Source organism: Rhipicephalus microplus, chromosome 8 (assembly GCF_043290135.1).
Source record: "Rhipicephalus microplus isolate Deutch F79 chromosome 8, USDA_Rmic, whole genome shotgun sequence".
Lineage (NCBI taxonomy): Eukaryota > Metazoa > Arthropoda > Arachnida > Ixodida > Ixodidae > Rhipicephalus > Rhipicephalus microplus.
In genome coordinates this window covers 10060807-10087040 of record NC_134707.1, presented here as the reverse complement: position 1 = coordinate 10087040, position 26234 = coordinate 10060807, and the positions used below count along the sequence as shown (strand labels likewise).

Below are 26234 nucleotides of genomic sequence, written 5' to 3'. Positions count from 1 at the left end.
ATCGTCTTCCGCCCTGCTTTGCCATGCAGTTACGTGCCTGCTCTGCCTTGTCTCGCATGAATATCATGCGTGATTAACTCATTTCAAATTGTTTTGTCCATTTTACGCTGTGCCAGCGAAGATTACAGTATGCTACCAAATAGGACCACACTTTCATGTACTGAATGCCTAGTGATGACATTATCCATGTGTTTTTATCAAGGAAAGAGTCGCGAGAAGGAGCTAGTGCTTTTAGGAAAGGAAGTCAAGGTGAGAAAGCAACCACTATCTCGCCTTTGAACTCTGGTGGATTTAGCGTGCTCATATTAGGAGATACTGTGCCAAGAAGTGTATGAGTTTGAAGTCTCATGCATTTGCTTGCTTAATGTCTTCACCATCAGCAAGCGTAGATGGTCAAGGCTGTGAGCGTAATACCAATGCATTTCTATTACGTCTTGTTTGAAATTGAGACCAAATTTTTTTTAAGGTCTTGTTAAGTGGTAACACCAGCCTCTACTGCTTTTGCTCAACAAATTTGGAAGTCGCTTGCAACAAGATTCCACTTTGGTTAAGCGCCCCCAGTTGTACCTATGCTATATCGTAACAGCCTTGAAAAGACTGGCAGGACTTGACTCTCGGCAAAAGGAAATAAAGGGAGCCCTCTTGGTTTGCTCTAGTTATCTTGAGTTTTACACGGTGAAAGCATTGAGTCTGTGAGGCTCAGGGCAGTAAACCAGCACACAAGAATTTTCTAGCATTTCCTTACTCCTAGATTTCACATTCTGCATAATGCTTACGGCTGAAATGATCCATCTGCTGCTGTGGCTTTGACTGGAGCTGGCTAATTTACCAAAATGTAACAGTGACCTTTGCACTTCAAAACACTGCATGGTACCATTATCATTATGCAGTATACCATCATTGTCTGTGCAATGAGCAGGCTTGTGCACACAAATTTTGTGTCTAATTTGCTGTGTTGTACTGCTACAAGACTCAAGACATAGCCCTAGTAGTTAGGCCTGTGCGAATAGTGAATTTTAAGTCTGAAGCGAATAGGGATTTTCGAATCGAATTCGAATAGTACATATGACATATTATAAAGAAAAGTGGGCATATTTGTAATACCTCACTAACCTGCACAGTATTTTTTTTTTAAACTGAAACAAGGCCTGTGGAATTGCCTTCTTTTGGAGAGGGGGGGGGGGGAGGGGGTTATAAGGAAGTGCAAACAACTTTGAATTGTAGCAGGATTCGACTTTCAAAAGAATCCAAGTGATAACCTGCAAAATATGTAACATCTAAAATTGACTATACTTAGAGCATATCAGCCAGTATCCAGCTTCTAAACTTAAAAAAATGGTGAATCGGTTTCAGGGTAGTGTGTTCATTTAACCTTGAAGTAGGTCCTTGCGACAATGCGAATTTTTTTGGATAGGTGTTTTCACAGCTTAGCACTTCTGTATTGCAGTGAAACCACCTTTACTGAAAGTTACACACAGGCTTTTATACATCTATTCATTCATTGCGAATGCTTTGGAATTTTCAATAACTTAAATTAGAGCTCAAGCAAATTTGAGTACTGTACTATATTCGTTCGAATATTCGCACAAGCCTACTTATAGCAGAGGCCTGGCGCAGGGGCATAGATAGAAATTTTTTAGAGGGGTTAAGGGGCACCGGCCCAGTGTGCCACTGCCTGGCTCTGCCACTGACCAGCTGGAGTTGATAGCAGTGGTAGCACACGTGTGAGCCAGCCATTTAAATTGCATGAAGAACAAATGCTTGACTGCACTCAAACCTCGTTATAACAAATGTGAATATAATGAAATATCCGTTATAATAAAGTAAACGATAAATAGTCTTGCAATAGATACTGTTAATTATGAATGTACCCTTATAACGAAATTTTGGATATAACGAACTTTTGTGTGAGATGCAGCTTCGTCATTATGAAGTTTGAGTGCAGTTCTTTCTCACATAGATCGCCGCGCATACGCAGCGTGTCTGCGCATGTACAGGTAAATTTTGGTGTCTACAGCAAACTCCTGTTAAATGAAATCGAAAGAACTAGGAAAATGTTTCCTTTGACAGGAGTTTCGTTTACTGAGAGATAAACAGGGGTGCATAAGTATAAAACCAATTATATTAGAGGCAGTTGTTTCGTTTAATCTTATTTAACCAGCTATTTCATTTTATAGTGTTTGTTTTCTGAGACTCTCCTGTGCTTTCTTTAGTGCCACAGTGGGCTCTTAGTTGTTGATAGGCGTTTGTGCAGTTCTGATAATTTATCTCATGTCCATGTATGCACAATGACTTTATCGAAAGTCCGTACCCCACTAGCTCAGCTTTCTATTGTTTTCATTATTATTATCCTGGGGCTAACCTCGTGCACAGGTTGAATGCTTTCAAGCGCTGGTATACTGCACTTGGGTGTGTGGAAATTTCGAGAGATTGTCTCTCTTGTGACGTCTTGTTTTTTTTTTATCTCTCTCACCTCTCGCAGAAGAAAGAGCCCTCACCACCAACGGAAATTGTCACGCTTCGAAAACCGCTCCGGGTCAGCGCCGACACCGGGGTCACGGAGGTCACGAGCTCCGCACCTTCCACGCCACCCACCGACAACACTCCGAAAAGGTAGTGTTAGTTGCCCATTATGTGTGCATTGTTGAGTTAGCTTTGGTGAAATCTCGTTTGTTTCCTGTGTAAGGGGTGAAGGTGCAAACAGTTGCAGGTACAATGTTTCTCACAAAATTTGCTGCAGGACTCCCAGCACTAGTGTCCACAGATGCTTTGTAAACGTGGCATTTTTGCCAGTACTTACGATAACCGACATCCGTTGTGAATTCACCCGTGAATTCAACCAAGTTTTGTCATTTTGCCCTCTAATGTATTTACAACTTTTGTAGATTAACACTTTTTAACAGCTTTCATATCCTCTAATAATGTAAGTTCTCGCTGTGACTGCTCATTAACAGAAAACCTGTTGACACTTATTTAAGGGCCATATTTATTGTGAATAAACCTGCATGGTGTAATCTTGTATGGACTCGTACTACACAATGAACATGAAATAGGAAGCTGTTTTGTAGAGAAAGCTTTTTGTTAATTTATGGCTTCCATTCATGGGGGTCTTGGAAACTCTTGGAAAAGCTTTTTAATAGGTTCTGTTGCGCCATATTCCTGTTTTGTGTCTGAGGTACGAGAAGTGCTTCAATATTTTATTATTTAGTGATTGATCAGCAAAATTCATTGTTTTTTTTTTTTCTGTTGCCTCTCTTTTCTTGAGCAGGACGTTCGTGCTACCAGTACGGGACGAGGAATCCGAAACCCAGCGGAAAGCCCATGCAAAGAGAGTCCGAGAGACGAGACGGTCGACACAGGTGAGACCTGTCAGCAGGAGAAAGTGCTTCTACTATGCATGATCTGGGCTACTTGTTCCCACTGTTCTGAAAAAGAGGCTTAAAGGGGAACTTTGGCGTTTTTATTGCGATAGCAAATATATGGACACTCTCAGCTGGATTTTGCCATCGGCGTTGACGTGGGCATCGCCGTCATTCACCGTATATATATATATGTATCCATATATGTGCAAATGCAAGAAAGAAAAATAATCCAAAAAAAAGACTCCAGCACGCAGAATCGAACGTCCGACCTCTGAATTGTGAGTGCGAAGCGTTAGCCACTGAGCCACGAAGGAGCACCTCCTTCAACGTTTAAACGGCAAGTTATTTATATCTACCACTTACCGCTGGTGATGCACATCTTGGACAGGAACTATCGTGTTTTCAGATTACCAGCGAGTTGGTGCAATGAGTGCGCGTCGCCAGATCGTCACGACGCAGCAGCGCGCTCTCTCATATCCGACGCGTACTTTGCCCTGCGGAGAGGGGGCACAGGGGACGATCGTGCGTGCGCTCGCTTATCTCGTGGTGGGGACAATCGTATGCCTTGGCTGGCCTTGGGCTTTCACCGGAATGATTCTGTTGTAGTTACCGGGCGCACAAAGGTCACTGCAATAGTTCCACAATCTCAGTTTTCAAAAAGGGCACGCTTTTCAGACGCAGCGAAAAAACAACTGAGATACTTATTCACCTTCATCTGTGCCTGTTAGTATGTTGCATGCGTCGTTTGTGCGTGAGAAATGCAGGGCACGTTTCGATCTGTTCGCCATTCTGGGCGTGACCTTCCAATTTGTCGCTATAGCGTTTGCTGCGCCTTTGCGGCAAAGCTGGGACTTTTTCTTAACATGTAGCTTAAAAAGCTTTTCAGGACAATATAAATTGAAAGATTTTCCTTTAAATCGCTTTTCCTTTGTTTAAATTGTTTCATATATAATTTGTTTGACATGGGTTTTGTATATGAAACTTTGAATTGAATTTTTACCTATAAAAGAAAGCCTTGACATCTCATATACTCTTGAATCGATTACACATCAAAGAAAGGCTTAGTTTACCTGATATGCGGACTGTCAGATAGTATACATATAATTACATACAAATTATACTCGAAGCTTTTTTCACAAATGGAGATCGTATTCTGCAATTCACGCACTGCACGTCTTGTGCCTGCAGGGCGTGACGCTAGAGGACGTCAAGTCAGCCGAGCAACAGCTGCTCAAGCGCCAGCAGGAGCTTGAAGACAAAAAAGAGGACAAGCCTCCACCGCCAACAGTCATTGGCATAGCACCTGTTGCTACGACGACCACTACAACCACCACTACCACCACCACCACGACCGAGGAGCTCGTACGGCGGCATTCCTGGAGAAACAGGGACAAGGTAATGCGGGCGTTGCACTGGCGCTACTCTCGAGCCTCGGTATAATGAACCTAAATATAATGAATTATTGGTGATAATGAATTAAATGAACAATAAGAATAGCTCTGTTATAGTGTTGCAAATATATTTTTATAATGAATTTTATAATATAACGAAGTATTCTCTGGGTAGGTGTGACATCGTTATAGGGATGTTTGATTGTATAGTCGAGGTCCGATTCCTTGGACTCCAGAAATTTTGGACATGCCTGATTTCTCAGACTCATCTGTGGCACCGTCAAGCTCTTCACAGAGTCAATGTATAACCAATGTTTCATTACTGATACTTTGTTATAACCGATATATCTGATTATCCGATTTCGTTATATTGAGGTTTGAGTTTAGCTAGTTGGGTATGTCCACGGCAAGCTTTGCTTGCTTCTATTTTTCCAATAGGGGAAGGGCTCCTAACTTTTTGTCCCGTCTTTCGATCAAGGAGGAAGAACCACCCGCAGTGCGAGTAGTGCCCAGCAGTCCCGAAACCACCCCCGTGGTGACCTTCTCCATGCCCAGGACGCGAGCTCCGAGGGGAGTGACCGCCACCGTGGGCTCCGACATCAGCCACACTGTCACCATACCTATTCGACCACGGGGCATTGTAGACGACACGGCCATCACCACCAGGGAAGGTGCGTTCTCCACTCTTGTCAGCGCAACCGGAAGTTTACATAGTGTCGTCACTTGGATGTTTTTCAGATGTCTTTGACAAATATGCGAGTCAAGCAGGTCGTGTGAGGCTTTATTGGATATGAAGCTAATCGAGCTAGTCTTTCATTCAACTCTTGAGTTGTAATAAAGTAACACTTCTGTTACAATATCTGTGTGCGGCCTTATTACCTGTGTGTTGCCTCATTAAACAAAACCGTATTATTTGGGTGCCCCCATAAGGAAGACTTATTGAAGTTGCCATGTTAGTACTGCTGTTTACTGATTGAAAATATGCGTTGTTTGCGTCTTGTAGTACAATTATCTGTTTTGTTTTTTGCATTCAGTGGGTGATGGAGACAAGGACGACACGAAGACCAATGCGCAGTCGGCGATTTCAAGGCGAAGGCGACCAAAGCGGAGATCGACAGGCGTTGTGTACCTCGAAGGGGATAACATTGGTGGCCAGGTACGTCGTCGAGAGATCTGTGCAGTGCTTTCCGCCAGGGCCCACGAAGTGATGTCAGTCTATTCAGAGCACAGTAGTAATGATAATAGTAATGATAAAAAAAAGGCCAGAAATGAGTTTCCAGGTGTACATAAAAAAGCGAAAGCACAAAAAATATATCCATTTCTCTGTTCTTAGCTTTAGATTTAGACATCTCATGAAATTCAACAGAATAAAGAAATTAGCAGCATGTTTAGGAGCTGGCCTGGACTTTGTCAAACTTTTCCTTGCCCAGGCACAGTCTCTTATGATTGTGGCTGCAAGAAATAAATGGCGAAATTGGCCATCGCTTCAACAATGTTTTCATGTTTTGCGTAGTACTCGCAGATTCAAATGCGACATCAAGTATTTTAGTGTAACGACTGGTAGGCATGATTGCTCGAGATAATCTCATTATGTTGCGACAAATCTGGTCTCTAAATATAACGTTGCCTCTGATCCATTGGTCTGGTTTTAAATTACTTCGGTACGACCTGTGCTGAAGACGGTGGAAACGAAAGCATGTGCTTTACTTTGCCGTAAATTGTCCTCTTTCAATCTCTGAGTACTGTACATCGTGACACTGCTAGGCCTTGGGAAACAATACTTGGCAGGAAAAGTGTGTGTCTTTTTATTCAACAGATTGTATCATCACAATTGTACTGGGTTGATCACTGCAAATGCACCTTTCTTAATTTTAGGACAACATGCTTTTCCACCTTGGTGCCCTACTTATAAGCCTGAAAACATCAAACAATCGATTTCTATAACAGTGTCATAGCGTCACCTAAACTTAATGTTGAGTCATAGGTGACATTTATGTTTGTTTTTGTAGTCGTGTACAAATATTCAAAATTTCCAATATTTTTCTAATGGTGTTTTCTATTTGCTTCAATTCACGCTGGAATTTTACTATTCGAACTTCTCAAAGACACAGTCAATTTCCGATTGGCCGTGGGCGCTTTAGATTTTGTATGTTCTTCACACCGTCACACTCTTATTGCGACAGAGCTGCCTGTCAGGCTCTGCTGTGGTCGCAACTGTATTGACTCGAGAAAATGAGGGTTCCAACACGAGGTGATTGATGTGGCAGAGGTGGTGGTTCAATTAATGTAGTTTCGGACTGGAAATTTAGGCAGGAAGTCCAAAAAAATAAAACACTGAAGAGTTTTACCATTCTAAATTTCTGACGTTTTTATATATTGATGCCTACAAGACAGATTTGTAACTCTGCGCTTGAGGGGAGCACATTCTTGTCTACTTCCACGGAAGTTAAAACAGGAGTATAGGCTGAGGAAATAGCAAATTTGCCTTTAACTTGTGCATAATGCAGTTTGACCTCTGCTTTACCTCATTCTTGTTAACAGTTATGGAACACCACCCTGCCAGCACTGCGTAAAACTAGCCAAAAAAAATACTTTCATGTTGATAGCTCTTAAAGGGGCCCTGCAACACTTTTTGAGCATGGTCAGAAAACGGTGCCGATCGGTAGTAGAGGCTCCCGACAAAACACGAGCCAAATATTATAGCACAGCACGCGGCCTGGAATTCACAATAAATTATCAAAGTCAGCTAAAAATGACTTTCTCTTCTCTCTACAACTCACGGAATATACCCAAAAATCACACGTAGCAAGCCCATCTATCAGCCATTGGCTGATTTGAACATGACGCGCTCGCTCGTTACAGAGATCGCCGCAGGAGGCCGCTACTTGTCCTCGCGTGATCACTCTGAGAAAGCCACTCATTCGAACAAATAAAAAAGAAGATAAAAAGTGCTCAAGGTCACAGGGTGCACGTGACATTTTTCTGTGGACCTGCCATCCATCCATGCTTAGCGTCCAGCGCTTTGGTCAGGACGAGAGAAGGGAGAATGCAATTGCAGCATGCAACAAACCTTTGTAACTCCTCTTGCACTGGACGGATTCTTAAAATTTATGCGTTGTTGAATTCGTGAGGCAATTAGCTCATCCAGTGAACTCATTCAATGGTTACTTGAAAAAGTGTTTTAGGGCCCCTTGAAGAGTATGCTTTGGAATCCTCTCCAACTTTCTCTTCAATATTGCTTCAAGCTATTAAAAAATATTCTTGAAATATTGAAAAATGTTTGATCCGATCGACGCTCCCACTTCAGTATTTGAACTCGCTTCGCCCCCTATATTTTTTTATTCACACAGCTCTAGCACTTTGCTTTGCTAACGGAGAGAAAATGTCATGGATCAATGGTGGTCAAGGTGGGCAGCCAAGGCAAATTCATGTCATGTGATCGCGACAACTTTTTAGAGTTGTTTTTGTTAACCTATGAGTAATGAGAAACTTCCATGATCGATTTACGTTAGCACTGTCACAAGTTGCAAAATATGTGCTTTGATCGTTACAGGATTCTCAGGCAGAAAAGGAAGGATCAGATAGGGATAAACTGAGAATAGGAGCCGTCAACAATGTCTCCAACGACGCAGAGGTAAGCGATATTGCTTCTACCATGTTCTTACTTTGCTACCAAAATCTCATACAAGTCATAGTAGCTGTGTCCCATTCCAGAAAGGTTTTAACCTCATGGTAGCAATCAGCATCAAATTAGAGCATATGTACCGTGTGAGTTTTCTGAATTAGAGAAAATGGCCTTGCGTACATTTCGAAATTATGTTCGAAGTGATGCTAATGCAAAACACTGAATAAAACTTTATAGACTGAATATTTGTCATGTGAAAATTCTGGTAATAACCTGTGATCACAACTGTTACAAGAGAGAGTGATTTAGTTCTTTTTTTTTTTTAACTTTTCGAAACTTCAGTGCCAGTGTGTGATCAGGGTTGAAGCTTTTGGCATTTACTATTTCAGGGAAAATTTTCATTTTTTGCATGTTTTTGAAGCTAACTTTATTTGCTGTGCTCATTGTCCCATCCAGATGTTGTGAATCGCTGTGGTTATTATTTCATCTGAATGGAATAAAAGTGCTGGCAGAAGGGAGCTCATTTGCATCGTTGGTTGATGTCATTAATGTTAGCATAGCCCCACCGCGGTGGTCTAGTGGCTAAGGTACTCGGCTGCTGACTCGCAGGTCGCGGGTTCAAATCCCAGCTGCGGCGGCTGCATTTCCGATGGAGGCGGAAATGTTGTAGGCCCGTGTGCTCAGATTTGGGTGCACGTTAAAGAACCCCAGGTGGTCAAAATTTCCGGAACCCCTCCACTACGGCGTCTCTCATAGTCATATGGTGGTTTTGGTACGTTAAACCGCACAAATGAATCATCATTAATGTTAGCATAATGTTTACGGCTTCAGTGGTGCACCCTTGGGCTCTCAATATTCTGTTCTCAGCACAACTGTGAGTGCAACATTCTAGAATAAAACCTAAACGCTGACCTAGGTAAAATGCACTGAATGAAAAAAAACTTTTCAGCTTCCTGCACTGGAGACTTGTTCACCATCAGATAGGGATAAGGAAGGCCGAAATGTCTTTTTTAATTCTTGTGCATTTTACCTTGTCTGGGATTTTCGTTTAATTATGCCATGGGTTCGTCCCCAAGTAGACGAGATTCTGTCAGGACCTTTGACTATAGAGTGCGACATTTATCATTAATGGACCAGGGCATACTCGCTGCCAACACGTGTGCATATGAACTGTAATTAGGCTGTTTTCAGCCTGAAAATTGCTAACGAAGAAAAACTTGCACAACACAGCTTATCTAAACCACATAAAAATGTGAGTTATGGTGACCTGTGACCTCAAACTGTTGAACAGAATGCTTCTCTATTTGAAGCCATGAAATACTGAGCATGAATAAATCTGTCAATGAGTCTTTAACTGTTGTCTCCACAAAATGCCACTTGCAGCAGTTTAGTTTGTCCAGATCAAACTTTGTCCTTTAGAGGACGTCATTCTAGTCACGCACAACACTAGATGTGTGAAATCTTGTGTGGTGTTGACTGAAAGACGAAGAAGTGGGGTCTGTTCTATAAATGCCATGTTGGGACGGCATTGCACAATGCTTCAGTAAAAGCTGCAGAAGAGATTTTCCCCATTAGACACAGCAAATTATGAAATGCACATTAGTGCTAAATGCCTTCTGTGACATCTACAGTGGTGGCTGTGTCAAAAAAAGGAAAAGATTTACATTTTGCTGTAAATTAAAGAGTTGAAAGCTTTCCGAGGGACTTCTAGAAATAGAGTAGAAATGCTTCATAGATGGGCTAGAGATTGGTTGCTGAGTTATGTGGCCTAATTGCACCATATGAAAGCTTCAGTCTTAATAAACTGAAGAACCTGCTATGCATGGCTTCCACTAAGCTAGAGTTGCAGGCTACTACCTGTTGAGGCTGAAATGCATAGACATTCATACACTATTCTTTGAGAAAAGCTCAATTGTGTGAACACTCAAAGCCCATGAACATTCGAAACAATGCCACCCCACACAACTCTAATGTTAGAATAGAATCTATTGCGGAAACTGAAAGTGCCACAAAAACATGTTGACAGCATTGCTTTCCAAAGAATGTTAGTGAGGTTTCTCAAAGTGGATGCAGGTGCCTTACTGGCTCTCTAAAGAGTATAGAGCTGACAACTTTCCAGAGACAGGTTAAACTAACTTGCGAGAAACCGCGTATTCATGAACCGACCCTAACTTATGGCGGTAAGGCTACTTATGAAAGGATGAGAAAAGTATAATGAAAGTAAAAGGTGAGTTTCAGAAGCCTCCCTTATCCTGTCATAAGGGCGCCTTTCATAAGGCTCCCTTAACTCGTCAAGTATAGCACCTGGGTGCGAGGGTAGGTAAATTTTTGCTATAAAATCATTACCTCGAGCAGCAATAAATTAGCTTCACTGCAAGAAACCAACAGTATGCACAGAAGCAACCAAACATAAACAGTAGCAATGTTTGTTTAGGCACCAGCAGCTTTTGGCAAAATACACGTTTTTCGTATGGCCACTTTCCTGCAACTCCCGTCGACACGGGTCACTTTTGTTGTTTCGATGTCTTGTATGTTTTTGCTGTGTTCGATGGTGTTGTCGTGCTCGCTTCAGCATTTGCTGTTTTCTTTCACATTTTTTTTTTTGAAATTTCATTAGATTTATTTGACAGTGTCAGCCGTTTTACAGCTCTTTTTACAAAGTTGCATTTATTGTGCAACGGTGCACTGAAGATAACTTCACCGCCTAAGTGACTACGTCCTGATGGATTTTGTGAACAAGTCCCAAGACGGTCGTCGAGTGCCTTCAGAGAAAACGAAGCAGCTCGCGATGGAATTCAACAGCCGACCCATTGTGCATCCGGGAACGGCTGACATAACAACTAGAAAAGTGTTTATGCCACTTCGAGTAGATTTACCAGTACGGGAGAAAGTCTTCTTGCAAGCATAGCGTGTATCCGCTTGACTGTATATTCCTGACACAGTCGGCTACAAGACACTGACAAGGCCATCGCTCTCAAGTTGAAACATGCCAACTCCATAAAAGTGCGATGCGATTAGCAGCTGCACGAGACGGGGCACAACGAACCCATGACCATGGATGGATATTTTCTTGCAGAAACAGCACAGCGAGCAGATTCTTCATGGCACTTTATGTAAAGCGGGGCTGGCACAAAAATTCCTGCTTGTCGTAGGTCTCAACCAGGTTCCGTCGATCGTTAAGGACTCGCCGCGGCTGTACGCGTATGCTGTGCCGTTCAATATTTCTTCCTTGCGGTTCACATAATAAACGAAATATGCAAAGTTGTCGTCCCCCGCCATGTTAAGGAAGCCTTAAGGTAAGTCATAGGCTACCTTAACCGAGCCTTACTTAAGTACGAGGAAAGTTTCGCAATAAGTACAAGGTAGGTTATTGAAACGCGTTAAGGGTGGACTTATGGCTAAGGTTGACTTAAGTCATAAGTATAAGGTTAAGTTAGGTTCTTGAATACGGGGGTAAGTGCTGGGAATTCGGTTGTGAGCATTTGTTTGGCATCTTTCACATCAACTGGTCATTGAAAGTTCAGATGAGTTTTCGTGATCCAGGTGACACTGGATGGCACTAACTTTCCAACTTCTTCTAGACTTGGCTCCTGGAAGAATTAGCAGGGGCCCTGGGCTGCATTTACCATATTTATTCAAATCTAGGTCGATATTTTTTTTAAGTTTCTTTGCATCAAACTCGAGGGTCAGCTTAGATTTGAAGATTTTGAAAGACGCGCCATTTTCGTCATGAAGAAAAGTGGTGCTCAACTAGTGCCACCTAGATGGTTTTATAGCTGTTCGTAGCCAAGTCGACCCCTGGCCGCCATTTTGATCTTTGTGGTGAGTGTTGAGGCTAGCTGTTTTGTTATTTTGAGTTGCACTTCGAGTGGTCTGTGTGTGGCGTAGCTCAATGGTGCCAAACAGGTGGTGCCACTTATAAAAGGAAAGTTGTCCTAGCCGTGGATTATTCATCCAACGTTCAAGCCGGGCGGGACTTTGGAGGGGATGAAAAAAATCGGCGCCGCTAGAGGGGCTGCAGCGTGGGACAACCCTGAAATTCGATTATATGCTCTTTTAAGAAGTGTGGCATATCCGGTGCGCTTGATGGCACCGAGGATTGCGCACTGTTTGAAGACAGCGACAAAGAAGTTGGTGATGATGACTCGGAATGAGCGTGGCATCGGACTAGAAGCTGCTCGAAAAAAAAAAAAAAGTCAAAGAAACACACACAACAGAACTAGAGGCCGTATGTTTCTTGAGTTATTTGCATCAAGAACCAACTGCTTTGTTTTATTTTCATGTTTAATAAATGTTTTCTCTTTGTAAACGCTGTCTTCGCTGTTTGGTTCGGCCTACGTTCGAGGCAAGTTTTATTTTTTATGGGGATGGACTCCAGGGGGTCGACTCAGAATCGGGGTCGGCCTAGATTCGAGTAAATACAGTAAATGGCCTCTCTGCTGCATTATAATAGAAGCTTGAGGGAGTTCGTAGGGATTCATACTGGAAAAGTTATGCATTTCACAGTGCTATCTACAGGAGACCAACAGAAGTATAGATGGGACAGATGCAAAGTAACAACTGAAGTGAAATGGAATCTAAAAGCATATATCAAGAGTTAACATGCGGTGCACATGTGTGTGCATGCCCACGAAAGGCTTCATTCTGGTAGTTCATTTATATCAGGTTGTGAGGACATCTATCGGTATTGATAAGAGGGTATGCGGTAGCCCCTGGATGAGGTGGCAACAGCGGACATCGGTCCTGTGTGGGAATGTGTGTGCGGATGGTGTGGTGATAAGACGTTCGAGTCGCGGGGACTGGGGAGTGAAGCCTAACGAACATGACAACTGGGGGCTCGTCTGGGATTGAGCCGACTGAAATTTGTGACGAATTCGTGCAGCTTATGCTGAGACAGACTAATGGATCTGCAATGAAATGCGAACGCCTTGCAGCCGAGTTGTGGCAAGCTCTGATGGCTGCTCCCTTGATACCCGTGAGTGACGAACGCCAACCGGCCCAAGTTTAACCACCGGCGCCGGCTACTCTAATGACTGTGACATCGCCCATTGCGACCACGCTGCCGAGGTTCGCTGGGTTCAGGAATGTATAGACACCGGAGGAATTCCTCTGCAGGGTAAACAATTTTTGTCTGATTGATGGCATAACCACGGAAGATCGAGTTCGCCGCGTCGTTACGGCGGCTCTTGACGGCAGAGCTTAGTTATAGTATCGCTTCGCTGGACCCTTCACCTCGTGGGATGACTTTGTCGCAACTTTCCGTCTGCGATTTGCGTCGGCCGACGAAAAGAAGCGTCTGAAGGATGAATTGGAGGCCTGCACCCAGGACCCCGAGGAAAATTTGAAAGAATTCATATATGTTATCTCTGAGTTTTATGACGGAATCGGAGAGGATATTGCTGACGACGTCAAGGTCGACAGAGTGCTGCACCAGATGTACCCAGAGCTGGAAGACTTGGTAGCGTGGTTTACTTTCTCAAGTTTGAAGGCTTTGGCAGATGTGGCTGATGGTCTGTTGGAGCGAGCGCAGCGCTGACTACAATATTGGCCTCCGCCACCCAAAACAAACCAAGTTGCGCGTGACTTGGCATATTCGACGCACGCCATGCCTGACGCAATGGCAGTCCTCCAGCACTCCACGGCGGTCGTCTTTGCACCGAATGCCAGTCGGACACCTGGGTGAGCGTGGCCCCTCCACCTCGCAGCAGTGCAACCATCATATCACCGGGACCAGTGGCCTATCATGCAGGCCCAACCTGTCGGCGTGCCAACATTCAGACCACCAGCGGGACGTCGACCTCAGCAGGCACTGAACCAGGTTGTTTGCTGACGATGTGGCGGTGTGGGCCACATTGCATGCAACTGTGCGAGTAGACCACGCCAAGACCAAGTCGTTTGCTTCCAGTGCTGCCGACCTGGGCACTTCTAGGCGCAGTGCTCGGGAAACGAGCGCCAGTAGGCACTGGTTCATTGAGTGCCTACAGTGATTTTAGTATGCAAGTCGCACCTGCTGCCGGAAAAGGGAATTAGCCACTTTTAGACATTCGAATCGGCAGTACGACGTTTTGTGCCTTGCTCGACACCGGGTTCAGCGCGTCTCCTGGGTCCACTGGCGACCAGTACGGCGTGCTCTTCGAGGGGGGGGGGGATAAACGCGAAATTCGAATACTTTGCCTGGCATCAGGTGAGTCCCAAAGCTCCGTGTCTACCAAATGCAAAATAAAGTAGAGTGGCGGCTCCCGGGTTCAAAAATTTCTCTGTCTGCCCGACCTGTGCCAAGATGTGGTTCTTGGAAGGGACTTCCTTACAGCCACTGGCATAGCTTTGCACATAGCTTTGGGAGGATGGACTCTGGGCATGGAACCACAGCTTGTTGTGTCCTTTGTCAAACCTAACAATGAAGTTGTCCCAGATCCAGTGGATGATGCCAATTTTCTTGGAGGTCTGTTTGAGCAACACCCAGACATTGTGGCATGCAACACCATTAGTTGCTCAGGACAGTGGGCAAAGGTATTGAATGAGTTCAGGGTCCTGTTGGGAGAGTACAAGACACTGTTCACAAAGTTGCCTGGTTGTACTACCCTCATTGAGCACTGTATCGACACAGGTGACAGCACACCAGTGCGCACAAAGCTGCGCCCAGTCAATCCAAAGAAACAACACATCATGGATGCCTGTTTGGACGAGATGCTGGAATGAGGCCTGATCAGGCGCAGCACAAGTAGCTGGACAAGTGCATTGCTCCTGGTGGGAAAAAAATCCGGAGGCTACTGCGTGGCTGTTGACCACAGATGTTTCAATTCCTGCACGAAGGTACCAGTGTACCCGATGCCTCGCACTGACTGGCTCTTGGCGCATCTAGGTAATGCCCAGTGGTTCACAAGCTTTGACCTGTCCCATGGGCTCTTCCGAATTCCAATACGGGAACAAGATGTTGAGAAGACTTCATTGATATGTCATAGGGGCACCTTTGAGTTCACAAGAATTCCGTTTGGTGTGGCAGGAGGCCCGGCCACATTTCAAGCTTTGATGGACAGGGTTTTTGAGGGCATAAACCACAAATTTACCATGGCATTATTGGATGATGTCTTGGTCTACTCTTCAACAATAGAAGATCATCTGGTACAAGTCCGTGAAGTTCTCCAACGCATTGCGACTGCAGGACTTACAATTAATACCACCAAAGCGCAACAGTGCACCCAATCCCTCACCTTTCTCGGTCATGTTGTTTCTCCAGGAGAGCGCAGGCCAGACTTAGATAAGGTGTGTGCAGTGGCAGAGTATCCACGACGTTCCAACAGGAAGCAACTCTAGGCATTTTTGGGCATGGCCGGATTCTGCAAGAACTTTATTCCACAATATTCTCTCACTGCTAAGCCATTGATGAACTTGCTCAAGCAGCAACAGCAATGGCAGTGGATGAGCATTGAAGAGTGGTCATTTGCAACTCTCCGTTCAATGCTGGCAACAGATGCAGTTCTCAGCTTGCCAAACCTCAATACACCATTTATAGTTGAAACAGATGCCAGTAGTGTGGGTATAGCAGCAGTGCTACTGAAACGTCGGGATGACATTTTGAAGCCAGTTTCATCCATCAGTAGAGGCTTGTCGGACTCGGAGCGTAATTACGCAGTCCAGGACTGGTAGTGTTTGGCTGTTGTATGGGCTATGGAGAAACTTCGACCCTATTCACAGAATTTGAAGTCCACTGTGATCATGCATCATTAGCCTGGATGTTCACCACTTAGCAGGCTTCTCCTCGTGTGCACCGCTGGGTGCTACGCCTTCAAGGGTTTCAGTGCAAAATTAAGCACCGTCGTGGGAAGGCCAACATCCCGGCTGATGCCCTAAGCCAGGCACCTGTTGAGCCAGACTGCAAGAGAGTAGCTAAAAGACTGCCTGGGAGACTTTTGTCACTTAACTTGGACACTGAAGAAGGCTCTGTCACGTTTGAGACCTGCCTGCTGACCACCGTTGAGGACCTCAGTGTAATAAACAATGCGGGAAAACTACCACAGGAACAACAACGTGATGCCATTTTGTGTGACATAACAAAGACTATCCAGGGAGAATCTCTGCCGAAAGGCACTGCCCAAACCAGTCTCCTGGAGGACCTAGCATTCACATTCCATCTAGAGTCATCGGGACTTTTGGTACAATGCTGCGGCGACCGTACAGTAGCTTGATTGCCTGCTCACCTTCGTTCCTTGGTCCTGCAGATGGCCCATGACCACCCAACAAGTGTCCATGCAGGATTCTTCAAGACATTGCGGCGCATCAGGGAGAAGTTTGTGTGGTTGGGCATGAACAATGACATATCAAAGTATGTCCGCGGTTGCTCAGTCTGTCAAAGGACAAAAGCACAGCGTTGCAACCCTCAGGGTTTTATGGCAAGTCAATGGCCTGCTGCACCAATGGAAGAACTTAGTATTGACTTGATGGGGCCTTTACCTACTAGCCCTCGGGGGCACAAGCACTTGCTAGTCATTGTTGACAAATTCACCAAATTCATTGAGCTCTTCTCTCTTCAAACAGCAAATACACAGCAAATAGCAAGCCATGTGGAAGAATTCATCTACAGACATGGGGTACCCATTGCTATTTCTAGGGATGATGGGAAACGCTTTGTTAGTAAGTTACGGAAGAACCTCCTTAGGCGATGGAGTATCTCGGAGCGTCACACTGTACCCTACAGGCCAGCAGGACAAATGGTCGAACGGCATAATGGCACCTTGAAGCAGTGCCTTCGTGCATACTGCGATGAGCACAAAAACTGGGACCAACACATTCCCGAGATCGCTTTTGTAATGCGAACTGCCATAAGTGTTGCTACTGGGTACACTCCAGCCCTCCTTTGCTATGGCTGTGAACTACGAACCCTCTGGCAACCTACCAAAGAGAAAAGCAGGATGCCGAGCCGGCTGCAGCGGCTTCTTATGCATTCGCTGCAGAACTTCAGTCCCATTTGGCGGAGATCATGGATGCTGCACGGCAGTATCAGCAACATGCTTCTTATGCTCAGAAGCAGCACTACGATCAGCGACGGGGAGCCACAACATTGGAGGAAGGTGACCTTGTCCTGCGTGAAACCCACGAACTCAGTGACGCTGCAAAGGGCATCTCGTCAAAGCTCGCACCAAAGCGAAATGGACCATTCCGCGTCTACAGGCGTGCTGGTACAAATACCTTCAAGCTCGCCCACCCGCAGACTGTAAAAGCTCCTGGAGAGGCCCATGCCGACCAACTTGCCAAATACTATCCTCCATGGTCGACAGGGCGGGAGCATCGCGCTTCAATGGGGGGGGGGACAGGTGTGAGGACATTCATCGGTCCTATGTGGGAGTGTGGGAGCGGACGGTGTGGTAATATGACATTCGAGTCGCAGGGACTGGGGAGTGAGGCCTAACGAACATGACAACATTGTGCTTTTGTTACCTATCTGTTTTTTTCTATTAGTTATTCATCAAAGTTGGGAGCACTCACTTTCCAAACATGTCTTCTCTTTTCCTGAGTTTTTTTGGATTGAGGGATGGCAAGTCTTGGGGATGCTCCAATCAGAGTTCACTTAATTGTCGTAAAGCTCCTTTATTAAGATATTACCATGTCCAATTTTGTTTGAGGGGTAGAGGAACAGGTGTTTATTTCACCGCTGTCCAGTGGGTCAACAACCATGATATAGACACAGCATTAACTTCCAACAAATTTTTTTACGAAGCAGTACAGTTAATATAGAAACCAGGCAGAAGCACGGGTGGGTGCATGTATACAAGATTGCTTATTTTGGGCGTACAGGTGTTAATATGAAGGAACCAACATGCCCAAGCTCCCATTATTTCATGTTCAGCGAGCTTTCACGCTTCCTATGCACCATACCAACGCATACACACCCCTGCGTCTGCAGTGTACCTCTTTTGTTCATTGGTATGCACATATACAGTAACAACAGCCGGCCATTTGGCATCATATTTTCCGAGGCTTTCTTACTACTTGGGAGACATATTCCGGAGTGCCCAGACGCTTGCCGACTTCTCTTTTCAGTAACCTTCATTTCTTGAGAGGTGCAGAAAACAGGTCCTTTCTTTTGTTCTTCACAAAAGATTGCGTACTCGTCATAGTGACGCCAACCAACTCTGGGCCTTCTTTAGGCATTAAACGACAGTACCCAACTGACAATGCTTACCTTTCCTTAGGCGGAACAATTGCCGACAATTTAGGCCAGGCTAACCCCACCTGTTGCAACATCACAACCACCAGTACCACCACCACTACTTACCTTTCCTGGAGGACTCTGCTGTCATGACTTAGTGCTGCCAGAGAATCTGCCCATCACCAATTCGGACTGCGTGCTTTCAGCATGAGGCACTGTTTTTGTGTTGCTACATGCACTGATCGGACTGCATTTTCAAGGATTTCTGTGCCGCATGTAGGTCTGTCCACTGTTTGTGAAAGAGTGGAGGATTTTGGGGAAGTGAATATTCAGAATTCTGTAGGTCCCGGCAGCAACAACCTTTTAACACTTTTAGAATTTCATCTTCATTCAACGACCTTCGAGTTTGACAGCCATTTTTACATCCAGCAAACCGAAATCTGTACAGCTGCAACCATAGCTTCTATTTTGTGTGCCATATCTTTAGCTTCTCTTGACATTGTTATCGCCGCTGAGTTGGTAGAGAGGCCTGTACCACTAGCGTTGAGGTACATAGACGATTGCTTAGTTGTTATGAAGAACAGCGATTGCAACTGTTCTCGTGACTAAGTAATATACTCGACATTTTTGACAAGTCATCGGGAGCATAGTTTTCTAAGATTAACTAGAGGGAACTCTGGCACTGCGATCATTCAGCGACCATGGGAATGATGGGTAGTCCACGAATTTTCAGAATCTTCAGGCTTGCGGTCCTCAAACGCACTTGTGGCTTCGTATATTGGTGTGTTTTGGTTTAGTTTTGAATGAAAAAACGAACGGTTTTAAACTTGATGAGCCAATTTGAATTGGCGAGTCTAAATAGTTAAGGCAGTGAGTGGAACTGCTGAACATTTTCTGATTTTCGTTTCGTGACAAAGCAACTTTAAGCCATGCGAAGCCAAGCGGAGCCGAAAGTACTAATATTACACAAATTCTTGTACTACCAGTGATTTCTATGCTCGCTGAAGCGCCGCGCGTTGCAGCTCCGGTAGACACCAGTGCCCGAGTTTCCTCTAGTGTATTTATAGGAAACTCTATGTTTGGGAGGACTCAAGTTCACGTTTAAATTGCCGGTCAATATCCGAATTCAGTTTTTCGACATCAACCTATGTTTATTATCAAGTAAGCATGTATTCTTGGCCTATCAGCCTAGCTAAAAAAAAAAAAAAACCTTGTTGCCGTATGACAACATGTAGACCAAATTAAGAGCGGCATAGCAGCCACGCGTGCTAAGGCAGTAATAAATGAGCCATGTAAGCACAAATGTGAACGTAGCCTGATGAATTGGCTAGCACTGTTACGGGATGCAGGCTTTCTCTATTCCGTCATAACATGCGTCTGCGGAACAATCCTGCTGGGAACAAATACAGAACCTAGCAACAAAGAAAAGAGGGAAGGCGAGAGACCGGTGCATGTAGTTCTGTACTTGCACAAGATGTCACACAATCTTGAAAAAGCTTCAAATAGGCACAACGGTCACTTGCTTTTCAATACCCTTGGCAAGCTGTCTTTGATATGTGCACGTATGAAGTTTTGAAAAATACACACATCTCCACGAAGTGAATCAGTAAGAGTGGGCAAAGCACTGGGAAGTTGAATCTCCACTCCCGCACGTAACTTAGTGACAAAGCATGTGTACAGTATATACAATGTTTTATTGGTCATAACTCCTATGTTGTGTTCAGTTCTTCATTCCATTTTACCTTCATTATTACTGCTTTGTAGCTGATGAAATGTAGAGCTAATGGTTTTTTGATGGCATATAGCCTAAAGTTGGCGAAGACGAGGCCTATGCAGATTTTCTTTATATTTAGGTATTGGTAGAAGCGTGGGTCCTCTGGGTACTTCAACCACGCATGAATGTTTCATTTCTTTACTAGGTCGGACTTGTACGAGAGCTTGCTTATCAGCAAAGTGCACGTTGATGTCTGTGTCGTCGAGTCTCTTTCTAGGAAGGCATTGCACTATTTTCTCAACGTTAAGTGGACACCTGAACACTTGATTTTTAATTCCGCTTTGTCCGCTGCCATGCATTAAATGCCTGATGTTCATGAATGGGAGCCACGGAATGATAAATCACTGCATCCCAAGCCTTCGTCTATGGGGTAGTTTGCTGTCTACATAGACGTTGAGCCGCTCCATGTTGGGCTCTTGCACATGGAATAACAGCTCGTTGTCGGAGTTGCCACTTTGCCGCTGCTTTGGCAAAGTGACAAAGTTGCCACTTTGCCTCTTTACCGCTCCCCTCGCCGCAGGTGTTGGAGCGGTGCCAAGTAGCTTGCGCCCTCCTAGCAGTGCGTGGTGACGTCTCTCCCTCACCTGCCGTGCGCTCGCCACATGTCAGCTCTCTCGCTTCACCCTCTCCACCGTTCGCAACACTCGAGCCCACTCCTCACGTGAGCATCATCTCACCTGCGGCACCTCTCTCCATCTGTCACCAAAAAGAAGCCGCGAGCTGGCGGGTGCGCGCGCCTCGAGAATCTTGTGGCGCCGACAATATGGACAATGCACCGCTGCTTGCCGCGCCATCGCGCCAACAGGCGAGACGTCGTCACGGCATGCTTCCCGCTAGTGTGCACGTACCTTATCCGGGTGTCGCTGGCGTTGCAAGGGCTGGCGAAGCCAATCGCGTTCGTGAATGGCGACGTCAACACTGACGAGGCGCAAGCCAGGGAAGCCGAACACAAGCGTCAGTAGTGGGAAACCAGCGACACCAATCAGGTGCGTGTCAAGAACACAGAAGATGCGCGGAAACACTGACAAGACGTGAGCCATGGAAGCCTAACCCAAGCATATCCAACGCGTCCCACCTTCCGTGTCTTTGCCTTTCAAACAAACGCTTACTTGACTAAATGCTACACCGAGTTTCTCTTCAAACCGTTCTTCCAGTACCCGCATTGACGCTTGTTTCAACCGGGGGAACTACCGTGCACATCTCTGCTGCTTCGCATACCATCAGGGTTCCATTCGGGGAGCTGTCCATAGATTTTTATTAATTTTTTGTTGGGTATCGCGATCAAGTGGTATATTATTCAATAAATACATGCTTGTCTTGGAATTCTTGCCAGTGAAGTAATTTTACCAGTAACAGGTTGCAGTAAAACCTTGTTTGGAATTGTGTCAAAATTGACTGCATTTCAAATTATCAGATGCACTCGAGAAACAAACAAATGCTCTTTGATAAAACATTGTTTAGCATCATAGCTTTGGTGTTACTATTGTGAAGAAGAAAACGAATCGTTGGCAAGCAACATCGCCTCCGCTTGGGTACTGGGTCCTGGGCTTCGCTCGCTCGGCTCGTGCTGATCATCGCCGGCATCTGCTTGACCGTTGCTCGTTCCCGAGCGTGTTTCATCGTAGGACCACCGTCGCAACAGTCGCCAATAAACCCTTTTTCAATTGGTGGAGGGTGCTGACATTCCCCGTCCCCTGAACCTGGGTGCTGCCATTCGCCGTCGCCTAAACCTGGAGCTGCGCAACCGAACGCTACCTCCCATCATGGCTACCAACAACGCGCAACCTGGCTCTTCCACTCCATCCCCCAGCAACCCCGGCGTTCTTCATTTGCGAGAGCCTAAGGTCTTTAGCGGAGCTGATGAGACCGACGTGGAAGACTGGTTCGCTAACTACGAACTGGTGAGCGCATTCAACAAGTGGGATGACGTGGACAAATTGACTAACGTCATCTTTTACCTCACTGACGTGGCCGAAATGTGGTATAACAACCACAAAAACGACATTACGACAAGGTCCATCTTTAAAACGTTGTTTGCTGACGTTTTTGGCCGACCCGCTGTCCGCAAGTGCAGAGCCGAACAACGCTTGCGGACTCGCGCACAAAAGCCAACTGGATCTTTCACCAGCTACATCGAAGACATTATTGGTCTTTGCAACCGTGTGAACACCACCATGCCCGAGTCGGAGAAGATTCAACTTATCCTCAAAGGGATAAATGATGGTGCATATCAGCTGCTCCTGGCCCGTAATCCTGCCACCGTTGCGGAACTTGTCACTTTGTGTCAAAGTTTCGACGAGTTGAGCAAGCAGCGCGCCCTGACTCGGCCATTTTTCTCACACGCCGACTCGCTCTCCAGTCTCACTTCCGTTCCCGACCACTCACCAACCCTGCAAGAGATTAAAGACTTCGTGCGTGAAGAAGTAGCTCGGCAACTGTCGTTGATTCCCTTCAGGCAGCAGCCGCCGTCCTCTCGTCTGCCCTCACCACTCCGCGACGTTATTGCCGAAGAGGTAGCTCAGGCTGTTCCCGTCGCTCCCTATCCATACTGCTCCCTATCCCTCACCGCAGTATGGATACACTAACCTTCCTGAGTCTCGGTCACCCCAGCCCTCACCTCAGACTCACTCTCCCCGCTCCCCATCTCCTCGCAGGCGATCACTGTCCCCAATGCGTCCTAGACCCGCTTCCTTCAACCGGGAAAACTGAACGCCGCAGTTCCAGAAAGAACTGCGCCGTCGTCGAAATGCTCAAGTCCTCGCACTTCACCAGCTAACGTAGTCGCCATATCTGTCGATGGTGTTTCTACCTTTGCCCTCATTGACACAGGTGCTGCCGTTTCTGTTATAGCCACCCAGCTCGGCCGCTCCCTACGCAAAGTGACCACGCCGCTCTCTGGACTATCGCTTCGTACAGCTAGCGCACAACCAGTTCAACCTCTCGGCACCTGTACGGCCCGCATATTCATCCAAGGCTCTATGTACGTTGTCGAGTTCATCGTCCTTTCGGTGTGCTCGCATGACGTTATCCTCGGGTGGGACTTTCTGTCAAATCATCATGCCATCATCGACTGCGCACGCGCTGAAGTTCAATTTTCGCACCTGTGTGACGAACCTTTGCACGAAACTCTTGAGCGGTCGCCAAAACTTGTCGTGCGTGAGGACACTGAAATTCCGCCAGCCTCTCTTGCCATTGTCCCGGTTTGCTGCGATGACTATAACGATGCTACGGTAATGTTTACACCTTCCGACATTTTCATGAGCCGCAGAGCCGTTTCTTTGCCTTTCGCTACACTTGACGTCACTGCTGGCCGAAGCAATATTTTCGTCCACAACCCCCTTTCTGCACCGCTTACGCTACTTGCCGGCGAATGTCTCGGTCGAGTGGATTACCTTGATTCTTCTTTATTCCTTAACCTGCCAGACGAATCGTGCAGTAGCGCCTCTACCGAACTTCATGCCCTTTCCCCACTGGAATGCTCGTCGAGTGACACCTTCTCGAGTTCCATCGCCAACACCTTAACTGCTCAAGAACTTGCCGAGCTTCTTAATCTCTTCCAGCACTTCGCGAATTCATTCGACGTTTCTCAGCCGCAGTTGGGTCGTACTTCGGCCGTGCACCACTACATTGACACTGGTTCGCACCAGCCATTGCGTCAAAGACCGTACCGTGTCTCTGCTGCAGAACGTCACGTCATCAACGACCAGGTCGAATAGATGCTACGTCGCTGCTTTATTCAACCATCGCACAGTCCTTGGGCATCTCCTATCGCTCTAGTTCGAAAGAAGGATGGATCAATTCGATTTTGCGTCGACTACCGGCGATTAAACAAGGTGACACGGAAAGACGTCTATCCATTACCGCGCATTGGCGACGCCCTTGACAGCCTCCAAAAAGCAGAATTCTTCTCCTCCTTAGACTTACGATCTGGATACTGGCAGATCCCTATGGCAGAAGCTGATCGCCAGAAAACTGCCTTCATTACACCAGATGCCCTGTATGAATTTAACGTAATGCCTTTTGGGCTTTGTAATGCCCCTGCCACGTTTGAACGACTCATGGACAACACACTGCGTGGACTGAAGTGGTCTGTGTGTCTATGCTACCTTGACGACATTGTCGCTTTCTCTCCCGATTTTCCTACACATCTGCTTCGGCTCCAACTGGTTCTGACGTGTTTAACCAACGCTGGGCTCCAACTGAACCTCAAAAAGTGCCGCTTCACTGCGCGAGAGCTGTCCATCTTAGGGCACATCGTGTCCAAGCATGGTGTTCTACCCGACCCAGCAGTCGCAGAGTTCTCGAAACCTACTACACTGAAAGAATTACGCAGTTTCATCGGACTATGCTCGTACTTCCGGCGCTTTGTTCGAAATTTGGCGTCGATCATGTCACCACTGACCAACCTCCTACGCGGTGACGCAGACCTTTCATTCTGGTCTCCTGACTGCGTCGTCGCGTTCGCCACGCTCCGTAGTCTGCTAACATCTCCTCCCATTCTACGGCATTTCGACCCAACAGCTGCAACGGAAGTTCACACAGACGCTTGCGGGGTTGGTCTTGGCGCTGTCCTCGCCCAGCGCAAGCCAGGCTACTTTGAATACGTCGTTGCTTATGCGAGTCGCACGCTCACTAAAGCTGAGGCCAATTACAGCGTCACTGAAAAAGAGTGCTTAGTGCTAGTGTGGGCGCTTCGCAAGTTCCGTCCTTGTTTGTACGGTCGCCCATTCGACCTGCTAATGGACCACCATGCACTTTGTTGGCTCGCCACATTGAAAGATCCTTCTGGCCGCCTAGCTCGGTGGGCACTGCAAATCCAGAAGTACGACATTCGCGTGATCTATCGCAGCAGACGCAAGCATTCTGACGCCGACGCCCTGTCCCGTTCGCCTTTACCTCCCGACTCGGCCTGCGGAACCACTGGTACCAACTCCGTCGCATCTCTCGACCTCGATTCGTTTGCCAGTGAACAACACAAGGACCCATGGATCGCTTCCCTTTTTGACTGTCTCTCTGGATCGTCAACCACTGCGGTATCACGATCTCTCCGACGTCAAGCTGCTCATTTCGCCATTCGTGATCGGCTGATACACTGACGCAACTACGCCCCTGAAGGTCGTAAGTGGCTCTTGGTTGTCCCCCACAGCTTGCGATCACAAATATGCACCACCTTTCACGACGATCCCCAATGTGGCCATGCTGGAGTTATCAAAACTTACGAACGCATTCGCCTTCTCTTCTACTAGCGCGGAATGTATAATTTTGTTCGAAAATTCGTTATGGGCTGCCCTGACTGTCAACGCCCCAAGTCACCGCCTTTTCACTCCGGTGCACTTCAACCGCTTCCGTGCCCTGCCAAACCTTTCGATCGAATCGGAATTGATCTCTATGGCCCTCTACTGACAACATCAGATGAAAATCGGTGGATCATAGTCGCTGTTGGTTACTTAACCCGCTACGCTGAGACCGCCGCCCTTCCAAGTGTCACTGCGCGGGACGTAGCGTCCTTCGACCTCCATCTATTCATACTACGACATGGTGCTCCTCGAGAACTACTAAGTGACAGAGGACGAGCCTTCCTATCAGAAGTCGTCACGGCTCTGCTTTCTGAATGCCATGTTGTTCATCGCAAGACCACGGCATACCATCCGCGGACTAACAGGCTCACGGAAAGATTTAACCGCACACTCGGCGATATGCTCGCAATGTATGTGACATCTGATCATACTAACTGGGATCGCATTCTTCCATTCATCACGTTCGCATACAACACCGCGGCACAGTCCACCACTGGATTTTCACCTTTCTTTCTCCTTTATGGACGCGAACCATCCCACACCATCGACACTCTCCTTCCATACCGTCCTGACGCATTCGAATGCCCATCTGTGTCCGAAGCTGCCCGAAAAGCGGAAGAGTGCCGTGAACTCGCACG

At 46.3% G+C, this 26234-nt stretch overlaps 1 protein-coding gene across 4 annotated transcripts in view; it reads left to right on the top strand.

Annotated features, from left to right (window-relative positions):
• Mbs (Myosin binding subunit) overlaps positions 1-26234 on the top strand; it is a 91524-nt gene that overhangs the window by 33538 nt on the left and 31752 nt on the right. For all 4 annotated transcript variants that reach the window (XM_075871003.1, XM_075871002.1, XM_075871004.1 and 1 more), the window contains exons 8-13: positions 2483-2613; positions 3269-3359; positions 4551-4757; positions 5232-5424; positions 5788-5909; positions 8307-8387. In XM_075871003.1, the coding sequence (XP_075727118.1) occupies positions 2483-2613; positions 3269-3359; positions 4551-4757; positions 5232-5424; positions 5788-5909; positions 8307-8387 (825 nt within the window). The remainder of the gene's footprint in view (positions 1-2482; positions 2614-3268; positions 3360-4550; positions 4758-5231; positions 5425-5787; positions 5910-8306; positions 8388-26234) is intronic.